We start from the raw sequence: 14,335 nt of genomic DNA, 5'->3' as shown, positions 1-14,335 counted from the left end.
TTTTAAAAAAAACCGCTAAAATCCGCTTTCCATTCTCCTTGTTTCTTTTACTTTATTATCCAAACCCAATCCCCCACAAAGAGGTTGGAACAGCACGCCACACACTTTGCAATCGAGCCTAGGAGGCATTTTCCCCATCCCCCTGTTTTTTCATACCAGTCCTCCTTAGTGTCTGGGAAACAAAGGGTAGGGTTCTTCACCACCGGCATCCTGGCCTGAGAAATGAGGTGATTAATAATGGAAAGTGGATGGAAAGGTGGATGGATGCAAGTGCAGCGTGTTTGCAAGCATCCTTGTGAGAAAGGCAAGAATTGTCCTTGCTGTTATTATTGGATGTGGTAGATGATTTTGATTAGTCATGAGAATGAGCTTTTTTAATTGCTTTATGACAAAACTGTTTAAGGTCAAAGAGAGGCCAGAGACAGAGATGTTCTTATGGGAATCTCAGATTTCTGGAACAGTTATGAACACATAGGGAAGCAGAATGCTCAACTGTCACCGTGTATACAAGGCAGCAGCAGGCAATTTCAATGTGTCACATTGGCCCGCCGACAGAATAGGTCAAAGGTCTCAGAAGAGGCACATCAAGCACTACAGCATAAATACAGATGACAGACCAGCCAATGGTCTGAATAAGTGTAGAAGATGGGAAGGAGACAGAGACAGACAGACAGACAGACAGAGAGAGAAAGAGAGAGAGAGAAAAACTGAGAGAATGTGTGTGTACACATATGTGTGTAAAGAGCACTAAGAGCACTGACCAATATAGGACTCAGCTTGACAGTCCAGTTTCTGGACACTCTCAAAAATAAATATAGTCTTCTGAGCCTCAAAGACTGATTTCTACTGAAAAGATAAAACTAACAAGATGGGTGTTATCCTGTGTTAGTGCCCCCCAAGAATGTTGCTACAGCTCCCCTTTTTCAGTTCCTCAGTCTCTTATTCACAATACTGGAATGGGAAAGGAGGACATTTGGAAATCAATCCGTGGGAAGAACTGAATAGATTTTCTTCTGGAGCATCAGTAAATTTGAGCCACAGCAATGAAGTATATATATAAACCACAGCAAAGAGCAGAGTTATCTCGAGTCTACAAAACAGACCAGATCTCCAAAGGGAGGCTGCATTTATAGATTACTGATTTCTTTCTTTGTTCCTCCCATCCTAGTGATTCATGGTTTTCAAGACCCATATGTGTTATTAAAGCAAAGACAATTGTAAATGTCCTGTCTTCTGAGGGACGGGTAACAGTCCAGACAAAGTAAAGAAGTTCTTCATCTAAAGACAAAGCTACTTGCATCAAATTTGGAATTTGACACGAAGAGGTGCAAAAAGCCTATGAAGACAGGCATCTCCCAGAAACAATGAACTTTATATGGGTTTCTTTTTACAGGAAATGATGTTTCATATAAATTATTTTAGCAATACTTCCCCCCACAAAATAAATTAATAAACAACGACAGTGAAGCCCCAGTTTCCCAATCATCGGTGAAAGTCAGAGCATCATAATGATATTTCTTGCAAACTAACTGGAAAACTCCCTTTGCAGCTTCACTAAAGATGAGCTAGTTAATTACCTGATTTATAGGCAGGATGCTCTTTACATTATCTGAGAAACAAACTGACAGTGATAAGGCTCTGTCACTGACAAAGTTATGACCAACACTGCAGGCTCAGATGTTAATGCTTCGTTTACCTTTCAAAGTAAATGTAATAACCCAGAAAGATCAATATTAGAAAGCTCTTTATTCTGGGCTAAATTACTGGGGATTCATTGAATTAATATATTATGGAATTTATCAGAGGCATGAACTTAAGCCTTAATTAAATGTTAATGTGGACCAGTTCCCATCCCAGTTTCCCAGGCTGAAGATATCACTTGTTTTTGTAATCCCTGGTATCAGTTTTATAATAAAATTACACAATCTTAAGGAATTGGTATCATTTACAGTAGGGTCAAAAAATCAAACAATGAAAGATATGAAAATCAAAACCATAGTCTTAACTTGGAAAAAGTCAAAGTCACTATAGTTTATCATGAAACTTCAGACAAGCTTATCAAATACTACCAAGACCAGCACAGGAACCACTGGTTCAGAACTTAATAAAAACAAATTTTCCCGCATTCAGGCAACAGAGCAATTGGTTCCTGAATGGTCAGCTGGGCTGATTAGGTCCTATCACATGTATTACATTGCGTTCCAGGCACTTCAATTTAGGAAGGGCACTTGTAAGCTGGATAATATCCAGAAGGAGTCAACTGGTATCAGGAAGGTCCTTGAGGCCAGGTCCCATGAAGATCGCCTGAAGGAATTGAGAATCACTAGACTTGAGAAAAGACTTATAAGGACAATGGTTGTTGTTGAGGGGTGGCTTGAGGGAGAAGGATTAGATTTGTGCCATGTGGCCTCGGAGGGCCGAAGCACAAGCACAAGCACAGATATGAGGGAAATCTTTCTAATAATGAAGAGTTATAGAGTGAACTATCTCCAGAGAGAGTACCCATACTCCTACTGGAAGGCTTCAAGTAGAGGCTACATGACCTCTTTGGGGACATCATAAGAGAATTACAATTAAGTAAGCCTGGATCTTCCTTCCAACCAAAATCCTATGATATAATTAACTGAATGATACTGGGCAAACAGATACCTGTTGTTGTTGTTTACTTGTCTTCACTGTCCATCTATTTGGGAGCCCATTTGTGGTTTTCTGGATAAAGATACAGGAGCCGTCGGCCATTTCCTTTTCTAGGTAATTTTTACAGATGAGGAAACTGAGGCAAACAAGCTTAAGTGACCTGTTCAGGGTTATACTGCTCATAAGTGGCTAAGATCAGATTTGAACTCAACTCTTCCTGACTACAGGCATAGTGCTCCATCCACTGAGCCACCTCGCTTACCCAGATAATAGGCACTGAATCATTATTATTACTATTATTATTTTTACTGAGGCAATTGAGATTCAGTGACTTGCCACAGTCATACAGCTAGAAAATGTTAAGTGAGGTGAGATATGAACTCAGGTGCTCCTGACTCTGGGACTGGTATTCTATCCACTGAGCTGCCCCTTTATCATTATTTTTTCAAAAATGAATGCAATAAAACTCTATGTTCTAACTAAGGGAAATGGCAGACAACTCCAGTATCTCTCTGAAGAAAACACCAAATGAGGTCATGGACATTCAGAAATGGCTAAAAAAAAACAATAATCCAACTAAACAGAGTTACCAACTGTATATATCCAATGCCTCAAAATATCTTTTAAACATCTTCTTTTCTTCTGATAGATGAAATAAGCCAAGTTTACTCTCAGGATGTAAACAAAATTAAAGACTTAGTCTCAGGACTAAACAAGATGAAAGAAGTTATAGCAAAGCCAAAGCTTGAAATAATTCCTGGCTCTCAGGTAAAGATCTTAGAGCAGGATGACAACAATCAGTACTCTGCTTCTGCCAACGTGCACTTAACAGACTCATCAAGAGAAGTAGACAAAAGCACAGTCCAAAGAAGCAAACTAAAGTGGAGATTAAATCTATGAGACCCAATTGGGTCTAAGAACCCAATAGCCAGACTCACAAGTAATAAGGGCAATGATTTCTGCACTGATTTAACATAATAAAAAAGTTCCTCCTAAAGGACTAATAACCAAAGAAGATGGTAACCCTACAATCTGGAGCATCTCTGAAACAAAACAAAAAGGTAAAAATGATGACAATCAAAAAATAAAACAGTGATACTCCAGCTACATACACTACTTTTAGTCATCTTTGCGACAAAACAGCTGAAGCTGTCTAGGAGCCTTGAGTTTCAGGGCTCTCTGGTTGGGGCCCAAAGAAATAGCAAATTTAGCTCTGGGCCTGTCTCCTGCAACAAGTGTGTGCTTATAAAACCAAAAGCTGAATACTGTGGAAAAGTCCATGGATCTTTCTAGAATAACAAACATTTTGCTCATAAACAATCACTCGACTGGTTTCCAAAAACAATTACTTTGAAGAACATCTTCATCAGTAAAATCAAAAAGATGGATTACATCATATTGAAGATCCCTTTCGAGTCTCCGAAACAAAGTTCTCTGCCTCTCCAACTCTGAGAGTAAGAAACAATGAAGAGGCAGCAACCAGAGCTGAGAAATGGAATTAAGTAAGGATCGTGAAAGGCAGAAGGGAAGAGACAACATATTCCATGTAGGAGAGATGACCTGTAGTCAAACAAGGTACAAGGTGGCAGGTCAAGGGGAACCCAATAGTGCAATGTAGTTGGAACATACCATGTAAAGAAGAGTATTATGAAATAAGATTCTAAAGCCAAGTTGGAGTCAGATTGCAGAGGCTCTTCCATGTCAGTCAGTCTGAGGAGGGAAGGAAATGGTAGAGTAGAAGAGGTGTTTATGGAGCCTGGTTAAGAATCCTTGGAAGAAGAAATTTGAAGCCGATGAAAATTATTAAACAAAGGAGTAACTTATGCCTTGGGGAAATTATTCTGGTAGCTATGAGAAGAACTGTGGAGAAGAGAACAATTCATTGGCTGCTACTATGGCCCAGGGGAGAGAAGGGATAGGAGCTTGAGTTAAGATGAGAATTGGGTAGATGGAGAGAGAAGGGAATGGATAGGTGACCAATTACAAAGAAGTGACATGGCAACTAACTGGATATTAACTAATCAATCAACTTTCATTTATTGTGTCTTCTAGATGCTGGACCTTGAAAATATCAAGATAAAAATGAAACAATCACTGACCTCAGGTAGTTTACATTCCAGAGGAGAAAACAGCATGTACACACACAAGTATTTACAAAATAAATATAAGGGGATGGGGATGGGGAGGAGGAGGGAAGAGTACCAACATGGGGGGAGGGAGGGTGAGAATGCCCTGTGAAGGAAGTGACTTGTGCTATGGGGGATGACAGAAGAGTTTTTAAAAAAGGACTGAAGTTTCCAAAGCCGGATGAATGACCAGAAGTAAGGGGTATGGAGAATTGAAAGGCAACATCTTACAATATCCCCCATGTGTTGTACTCATGAGATTTCTTTTCTGATCTTTATATAAAATGCTAGGAAGTTATTTATTTCCTTTATATTTTCTTCTTTCCAGTTGATAGAAAATACCAGGAATAAGGGACCTGAATGCTCAAAGATGACTGATCCTCAAAGCCCCCAGCAGTGATATGGGCTTCCTTCTCTCATATCCAGCATCTGTATTATCATTCCATCTATCTGCTTGGATAAAGAATCTGCTCGGTATCACAGATGTTGCCGTTGTACATTCATAAACATCCCTGATGGGACTGCCCGATGGCAATGAGGTCATCCCCCAGACACCTTTTATCTTGCCTCCATTCCCAATACATAACCTTTTCTAACCAAACACTTGGCCAAGTTAGTCCTCGTGAATAGACACAAAAAAGAGCACTATTAGAGCTGAATAATCTGATCGTGATTTACATTCCCTTCTTTTGTTTAAAGGACAATGTTAATAAAAAATTTTAAAGATGAAAAACCCTCTTTATTAGATTTTAATATAAAAGTTGGTTACCCGACCAAGTCAACCTAACTCAGAAAGAAAAACATTCAGTCAATATTGAAAACTAAAAAACAAATCATATGTTTTGATTAATTTCATGCTCTTACATTATGCACTGAAAGGGACACTCATTCATTATGCCCTGCAAACTATTATTATATCTGAATTGCTCTTTTATCCCAGTACAGATACAATCAGAGTGCAGCAGTGAGTGATTTTATTAAAGTAAACACTATCCAAATGTCGAGTTTTCATTATGTAAATACAGAACCCTTGGAGTACTTTAATAAACGGGCAGTGGTTTTTCACTAGAACATTATAAATGTTTTTACTGACATATATATCATTTTCAAAACTTGAGTCACTTTCATAACCACAAAAAGCATCTGCTTTTTGTTCCCAAGGTCAGGATTACTTCCCTTTTGGAAAAATATTACACATGCCCAGTGCTATCTGATGGCAAAGAAATGACTTCAAGGCTTTTAACAGGAGGGAATCAAATGACATATTTTAGATGAGATGACATGGCATAACAAGAAACTGCAGACTAAGAGAGATCTTTCTGACTCCCTCTGGGCTGGCAGTCATACACACAAGGCAAGCTAGCCAGATGACCTGGGACCCTCAGGTATGAGGTGCTTAGGCATGACCTTGAAAAGCATCCCTGCCACAGTTAACCGATTTGAGTTGACGTGTCTACGGCTTTTATGATTTCCAAAGCATTTTACAGGGATTATTTCATTTTTCTTAGGGTTCTAAGATTGTGCATGTGGAAGGGGCCTTAGGGATGTTTTCTTTTTTTCCTATTGTAACCTCAATCATCAACAAAATCAAGTAAATGGAAGCAGTGGTATATCTTGGCTATGGAGGAATCCACAATTCCAGTGGAGGAACTGCATTCTGGAAGCGAAGTTCTACAGGTGAGATGAAACATTTAGACTTGCTGTTAAGGAGATGTGGACCAGGACAAGGAATTTGGGGAGAGGGGGAAGGTCTGGAGTGTACCACAAAAGAGAGGGAAAACGCTCCAAAAGACAGTTGAGAATCTATTATAGAGACTAGAAAGTTGAGTGCTGAGGTAGCAAAGTCACTGTAAAGCCATTCACTGCTGGCCCTCTAGGCATTGTGGTCACCTTGGCTTTCTGAAGTCAGAAGTTAGCCGGTCAAAGCATGTGGCGGAGTCACCAGCCAAGATGAAGGGCTCAACTTCCCTGGCCCCTCACGACTGGAATCCACTCCTCCCTCATCTCATTCTCCATATTCCTACCTTCCTGTCAGATACAGCTTATGTGCCGACTCCTACAAGAAGCTTTCCCTGCTCCCCATACTTGTTAATGTTCTGTCTCTTCCTCAAATTATCACACATATGCAGATGTTGACATCTCCCCAGAGTAAAGCCTAAGCTTCTCGGGTATTAGAACCGTTCTTCCTTTTGGCTTTGACTAGCCCGGTGCCTGTCATGTATCAGGTGCCATAACATCGGATTGGGTTACCTAAAACAGTAATAGCTAATGATGGCTTAACTATCCTAGGTACCACATTTACTTTTTACTAGGAAGAACCTTCAGCACCTTTATTAAGGAGGGAAATCTTTTGGGTTGGAGAGAAGTTTATGGATGTCTCTCACATCCTACTATGAATTCAGATGCTCATTATGCCTACACCTAACAGCATCCTCATACTGGAATCAGAAGGGGGGGGGAGAGAGAGAGGAAGGGAGGCAGAGAGAGGGAAGAAGGGAGAGAGGGAGGGAGGAAGGCAGAGAGAGAGGGAGGGAGAGAGAGGGAAGGAAGAAAAGAAGGAAGAAGGGAGGGAGGGGGGAGAGAGAGAGATAAGGAGGGAGAGGAAGACAGAGGGAGGGAGAGAAAGAGGGAGGGAGGGAGGGAGAAAAAGAGGAAGGGAGAGAGGGAGGGAGAGCAAGAGGGAGGAAGGGAGAGAGGGAGAGGGAGAAGGAAAGAAGGAGAGCGAGGAGGGAGGGAGAGTGAGAAGGAGGGAGGGAGAGAAAGAAGGAGGGAGAGAAAGAGGGAAAGAGAGAGGGAGGGAGAAAGGGAGAGAGAGGGGAAAAGGGAGCAGGGGAGGGAGAGAGAGGGAGAAGGAGAAGGAGAGGGAGAGGGAGGTTAAAACAATATATGAAAAAAGGACATATGTGAAAAAGGATGTATCAAGATAGATATATATATATATATATATTGACTATATAAAGAAAGAGGAAAATAAGGAAAAGTAGGAAAGATCATGAGGGAGAGAAGAAGGTAGAGGTGTTTGTTAAAGTTATGTGTATGCCCATAGGAAGTCAATCTTTGGGGCTTATCACACAGGCACTGAAACTTGATAGAACAAAGGCCAAACCAGAGTGACTGGGACACCCACACCCAGACAGCAGTTAAAGACCATAGCAAAGCAAACCAGGGAAGGCATTTCATGACTGGGATATATTTTTAAACAATCCCCAAATAAAATTATTTTGAATAGTGATATAAAAATAAATTTCAAACATACATTGGAAAAAGATGGGTAGGGGGCAATGAGAAAACTTTTTTAAAAGAGCATCAAGAAATCATCCCAAAAAAAAGCCTTAAGAAAACAAAATGGAGAAGGGTGTACAAATAGCAATTTTCTTACTGCCTTGTTAAAATGAAAACACATCTAAAAAACTGTATATAACAATCTCACTGTTTCAATATACCTTACACTTTTTTGTTTCTTTACATATTGAAACTACAGTGTTTGTTGAGGGCTGGTAATTTTTTTTAAAAGCCCAGAGAGGAAGAAAGAAAGTAGGGAGTAAGCTATTTTGTCATAGGAGATACACATAGAAAATGTAATGGTTAGAAAAACTATAGGAAACTGGTATAATGGGAATATTACTGACACCTTAAGAAATGAATAATATTCGGGATGTAAGGAGAAGTAGGATAAGATCTGTGTAAACTAAGACAGAAAGAAATCAGCAAACAACAGAAAAAAATATATCCAATGACAATGTAAATAGATGAAAAAATAAACTAAAACTGAAACTTAATGCTCTGTAATTATAATGACCAAGCTTAACCTGAAAGGTAACCATGTGCCTTTCTCTGTGCAAGATGGGAGATGGAAAGGACCATAGGTGTGGAGCCTTCTGCATATATTGTCAGACTTCATTGGTATGTTGATAAATTCAGCAAAATTACATTTTCCCCCTCTCTTTTATTTTTTCTTATGGGAGAAGAAAAACCTTTAAATATGAAGATGATATAAAAAAATGATACTAATAGCATTCTTTTTAAAAAGAAAGAAAATGGGGGCAAAACACTTCCTTTCCCATATTCAGTGACTAAAATTGTCCAACCAGTTCAAAACACAGTTGAAGAAGAGTTGGGGGGGGGGGGTGGAGAAAAGGGAAAATCTTTACTTATCTGAGTCCAGAGAAAGAACTATGGGGATTGAATGTGGATTACAACAGAGTATTTTAACATTTTTGTTGTTGTTGTTTGCTTTTTTCTTACTAATTTTTTCCCTTTTGATCTGATGTTTCTTGTGCAGCATGATAATTGTGAAAATTTGTATAGAAGAATTGCACATGTTTAAATCTATATTGGATTACTTGCTGTCGAGGAGAGGGAGAAAAATTTAGAACCCAAGGTTTTGCAAGGATGAATGGTGAAAATTATCTTTGCATGTATTTTGAAAAATAAAAAAAATAAAAAAAATAAAAATCTTGCTGCCAAGAGTTGTTAGCTGTGTGATCATGGGCAAGTGACTTTGCCAAGCCTCAGTTTCCTCACCAATAAAATGGGGATACAAATACCTGTCCTACCCACCTCCCATGACTCCCATGTGGCTCCAAAGAGAGGTTGTAAACTTTCAAGAGCTATGTAAATGTCGGTCGTTACTCTTATTATTAAAAATCTCTAAAACCACATTGTAAAAGGATCAATTAAAATGGCTATAGAACACTGACATAGCTAATATGAGCAAATGATGTTGGCACTACCATCCTACAGGTCTTTTGCATATTATAATAGCTGGAACACAAATAAGTCCCCAGGGAAAATCTATCCTATTAATTTGTACACACATCCATCCATAGAAGAATTTAGTCCCACCCGCATACCATGCATGCACATAACTTCATAGGGAGAGCAGGGTATTTGACTCTCCCTTTGTTCTAAACCCATTTTACCCCAACCCCACAAAAGAAAGAGAGTACTGAAAGAAAGCCTCAGTCCACAACAATCCGATGATTTTCTGAAAGCACTCTGACCTAGCTCTTAGCAGCCTTTTTCTTTTGCAAACACTGCTTCACATGAAAAATGTATAAAAGTAATGAAATTCCAGGCTGCTGCTTTAATCTCTGGTCCCTGCCAGCAAAGAAAGGTAGATCCGATAGTATAATTTGCCCTTATCCTCCTGCTCATCTCTTGTGTTGACAAAAGAAATCCTCCTGTTGGTTTTTCTTAGACAAATGTGACCCCAAAACTGATATGACACTTTATTTTTTTCAGCTGTGGAACAGCACTCTAAAGCCAGGTACCTTTAAAGTGTGTGTGTGGGGGGGGGGGGGGGAACTTGCAAGAAACTTGCTAGCTACCTGCTCCTATCCATTTGTCAAGTGCCATTTTTTATTTTGTCCATTCTCTGTTCCCCCCTTCCTTCCTCCTCTTCCTTTTCCTCCTTCTTTCTCCTCCTCCTTCCATCTTCTTCTTCTTCCTCCTCCTCCTCCTCCGCCCTCCTCCTCTAGCTCATGAGAGCGCCCCTGTTCATTTGTCTTTGTCCTGCCAGCAATCTCCCAGCACGGAGGCCTGGGCCGCACAGCTGCCTTGTCTCAATGGACAGCTCATGCAAACTTGGAAATAGCCCTAAAGGAAACAGGGCTCCTGACTCCTCCTCCTTGAGCCCGGGAGAAGCTTCATTTTTCTCAGCCATTAGGACTTTCTCTTCTGCCCCATCCTTCTCACACTGTGCATGCATTGGGTTTTTTTTTTTAATCTATGCATATTCATCAGCCAAAAACAATGTGAAACCCCAGTGTCTTTGGCAACAGGGTTTTCCACCCGCTAGCACTAGAATTTTGCATCATCGCTTGGGATTTATAGCCCTCATTTAGCCAGGGTGCTATTCAAAAGTCTGACTTTAAATATCCGCCACACAGATATGAGTAACAAAAAGAGACAGAGTCAAGCTATTGTGCCTTCAAAGAAAAGCAATAAACCATTCTCCTTCATGTTCTTTAATTCATTTCATTTCATTTTAACTACCCAGAACAATTTCACCAGCCATTAGCCTGGAATGAAACCTCACAAAGGCTGATTGTTGTTATAAAGATGGGACCCAACACACCCTCCCCCTCCTTTTCATAAGTTTGTGGATAACTTGGCTACTTCCTAGCTCTAGCTGTGTTTCTTAAAGGGGAACGGTCACCAAAGAAAGGACAGATGAATGGTTCTAGTTCAACCTTGAGAAACTTCCAAATAATATCCATTGAGAACCGGGAGTCACTTCTTGTCAAGTGAGATCCTACTAGGAAGAAAGGGGCAACAAAGGCCAACTCTCTCTTCGGTAATCCAGGCTCCATCTGGAAGGAAAATAGCCCAAGCCACTAATGGGCACGGTGAGCAGTAACAGAAATCATTCTCACACCTCCTGACAGAGAAGCATCTGAATTTGCACATCTGACTAGAAATCAAGTCAAAGAGTAATTTCAAAGAGCCTAAAATCCAAAATCATACCTGCACAGATTTGCTCTACAGCAAATGCGCATCCTGAAATACCCATCAGCTCCCACTTTCAGAGGCAAAACCAGGAAAGAACAACAGGGGCTTTGTACCAAAGATTTGAATTTAAAGGGCACAGATAGCATTTGTGGTCCTTGTAATTGACAAAGCAGCAGAGTTTAGCACCAAGTTGTCACTAAGAATGGGTTAAAAAGGCAAACTACAGGCTTCGGAAAGAATCTACCCCCTATCTCCCACTGTCCCTCATCCTAATCCGACTAAAGGTCCATTCTCTGCAGCCAGCCTAGATACAAAAATTCCAAGTCACAGCTCTGCTTATTTTAAAGATGTCACCGATCTTCAGAAGGTCAGTATAAAAATCCTAATTCTAGTTAAGAGATTCTGAAGACTGGGAGCTCATTGGACAATGAAGAATAAGATGCCACTGACTATGCTAGCAAAGAATATCGATGCCCCACCATCAGTGGAAGATCTCAAAGAACGCCACAGGTACAAACTGTGAGAACTGCCCCCCCCACACTCCCTGAAACCTTATGTCAATGATAATCGAGGAGTTGGGGTGAGGAAAATGTACCTTTTGTAAAGCCAATAAGGGAGGCGTGAAGAAAAACAGTGTGGCAATAGGTTTAACATGATAGTTTAGGGAGTATGACTTAAATGGCACAACATCAAACAGGTTGATTATAAGAACATCTTCAATGAAAGGCAAGGACAAGAATCAGTTCGGTAAATGATTCTCCCAAACTTCCCTTTAAGTGCCTTTCACACACTTGGCCTCCAAATGGAATTAGGGGAAATCTTTAGACAGTGAGCCATCAAAGTGCTTACTGTGTACTTGGCACTGTACTTAAAACTGGAGATACAACCAAAAAAAGGCAACAACCCTGTCTCTGGCCTGAATGAGCTCACATTCTAATGGAGAAGACAACATGCTCAGTACAGCTGAGTATAGCGGAGCGATACACTACGTAGATGGATGAGAATGTCAGAAGGCAAGAAAGTGAAGCAATAGCTACCGGAACTGGAAGATACCTGCTATGAAAGCTGGGATTTGAGCCGAGTCTGGAAGGGAGAGAATCTTAGGAGAGAATTCCAGATATTGGGGACACCTAGTACAAACACAGTGATGGCAGATGAAGTGCCATTTGCAAGAGCCACATGGCTAAGAAGTAGCAAAGGTGGAACCGAATCCCAGGCTCGCAGACATCAAGTCCAGTGTTCACTCTGTTTCATTGGACTACAGACCCCAATTTCTAAGCCTTTACTTATTTAGATATAAGCAACATGTTATCAGCCAGAATTCCCTGCTTGAGGCTTCTTTTTGGAAGGAAGACAAAGGAGAAAAAAGGGAAAAAATGTATCAAAAGTCTGCTCTCCACAACCAAGAAGAGGGAACACATTTCAATTCTTGACACCTAAGTAAGCAACGTGTCCCATGAAGGAGCTCCACGTTACACAGTGGCCAAAGTGCTGGTCATAGAATCGAGGAGACTTGAAATGGAATCTGGCCTACATTACTTAGTTCTGGAATCTCAATTTCCTCCCCTATAAAATAGGGCTAATACTACACAATTTTCCCATTTCTACAAAATCTTCATGAAAATAATCGATACACAAGTAGAGAGGATTCTCAATGAAGGTTCTGAACATTTAGGAAAGGAGGCAGTAATGACAAAGCCCATTTGATCTCAAGAACTTAGGCCACTTTAATCTTATGATCTTTTAACAATATCATTTGCCTGAATTTTAGTAAGCATGTGATTCACTGACTTAGACTATTATCAGAGAGAAAGATGTGAACATGGATATAGAAGTAGTCTAGATGTCCGGACTCAAAGAGAAGGCATTAAGATGAAGTCATTTAATGTCATCTTGACAGTAAGTCTCCAGGAGAATGCTCAAAGGATTGGTGCTTGACTGTATGCTGAATCAGATTTTTATCCAAGACTTGGAGAAAATGAGTGAGACAAAGACAGAGAATGCTTATCAGATTTGTAAGTACAAAGCCTACTAGTGGACAAATAGGGATATCATAAATTCCCCAAAGCATCACAATGCCCTATCTCCTACTTCTATGTCCTACCCACTAGATAAGTTGACCACATCAAATCCAGGGAAAACTTTAAATAAACAAAAACCCCTCTGATTGCTGTTGACTCCCACATTGAACCAACACAAGCCCAATGGGTCTGGTAACCCAAGACCCATCAATACAGCAACCTATCCAGGCCTGATTATACTTTTTCTAAGTGAGTCATGATCAGGACTCTCCATCAAATATGCTTCTCCCATATCCCTTTCCATTTGTGTTCTTCATTCTCTGATAGGGAGGAACAGTCAGCTAGTTGGTAAATTTATCTGTGTTAAAGTAACAAGTGCTGGCACATGTATTTAGGATATATTATAACATATTTAACATGTATAAGACTGCCTGCTATCTAGGGGAGGGGGTGGAGGGAGGGAAGGGAAAAGTCAGAACAGAAGTGAGTGCAAGGGATAATGTTGTAAAAAAATTACCCATGCATATGTACTGTCAATAAAAAGTTATAATAAAAAAATTTAAATAAAAATTTAAAAAAGTAACAAGTACCGAGTCAAAACAAAGGACTGAGTCAAATGGTAGAAATTCAAGCCAGTCAGTGAAGCCAGTACCACACTGTGAAGGAAGTCTTCCAAATGATTTCTAGTTGGTGACTACATTTTTTAAGACTCACCCTGATACCGAAATGCCAAGAAATTTCAGAAAACCCAAAAGAGCATGGGACATATTCTGCCGCCAAAGACATAATTCTACATCTTGACCAAAAAGATTCTCTCCAGAATGCTCATCCAAATTTTCAACTCACTAAATCTTACTTAAATTCTTCTTAAATAAGTAGGGAATCTGAACTGCCATCTTATCTACCCATTAAAAAATGAATGCATAAAAAAACCACCAAATCTAAAAATGAGCAACAGCTCGCCTTCAGAAAGATTTGTGCATTTTTCATAAATGCATCACTGTTTCAAAAACTGGCTATTTTTTGTGAGTTAACACTACCTGCACTGACTAAAAGCTACCCTCTCCTCACTTTAGCTAGTGAGAACTAAGAATTCTC

At 40.0% G+C, this 14,335-nt stretch overlaps 1 protein-coding gene across 4 annotated transcripts in view; it reads right to left on the bottom strand.

The window, feature by feature from the left end:
• DACH2 (dachshund family transcription factor 2) overlaps positions 1–14,335 on the bottom strand; it is a 426,169-nt gene that overhangs the window by 366,293 nt on the left and 45,541 nt on the right. The window contains exon 1 of one of the 4 annotated variants that reach the window (XM_031944517.1): positions 11,232–13,629. The exons of the other annotated variants lie outside the window; for them this stretch is intronic. Coding sequence (XP_031800377.1) covers positions 11,232–11,362 — 131 coding nt within the window. The 5' untranslated portion in view covers positions 11,363–13,629. Of the gene's footprint in view, positions 1–11,231; positions 13,630–14,335 lie in introns of those variants that run through there. 4 annotated transcript variants of the gene reach the window in all.

The sequence above is a fragment of the Sarcophilus harrisii genome, chromosome X (assembly GCF_902635505.1).
Source record: "Sarcophilus harrisii chromosome X, mSarHar1.11, whole genome shotgun sequence".
Classification (NCBI taxonomy): Eukaryota; Metazoa; Chordata; class Mammalia; order Dasyuromorphia; family Dasyuridae; genus Sarcophilus; species Sarcophilus harrisii.
Note: the sequence above shows the minus strand (reverse complement) of the source record. Positions and strands in the feature narration are given on the sequence as shown.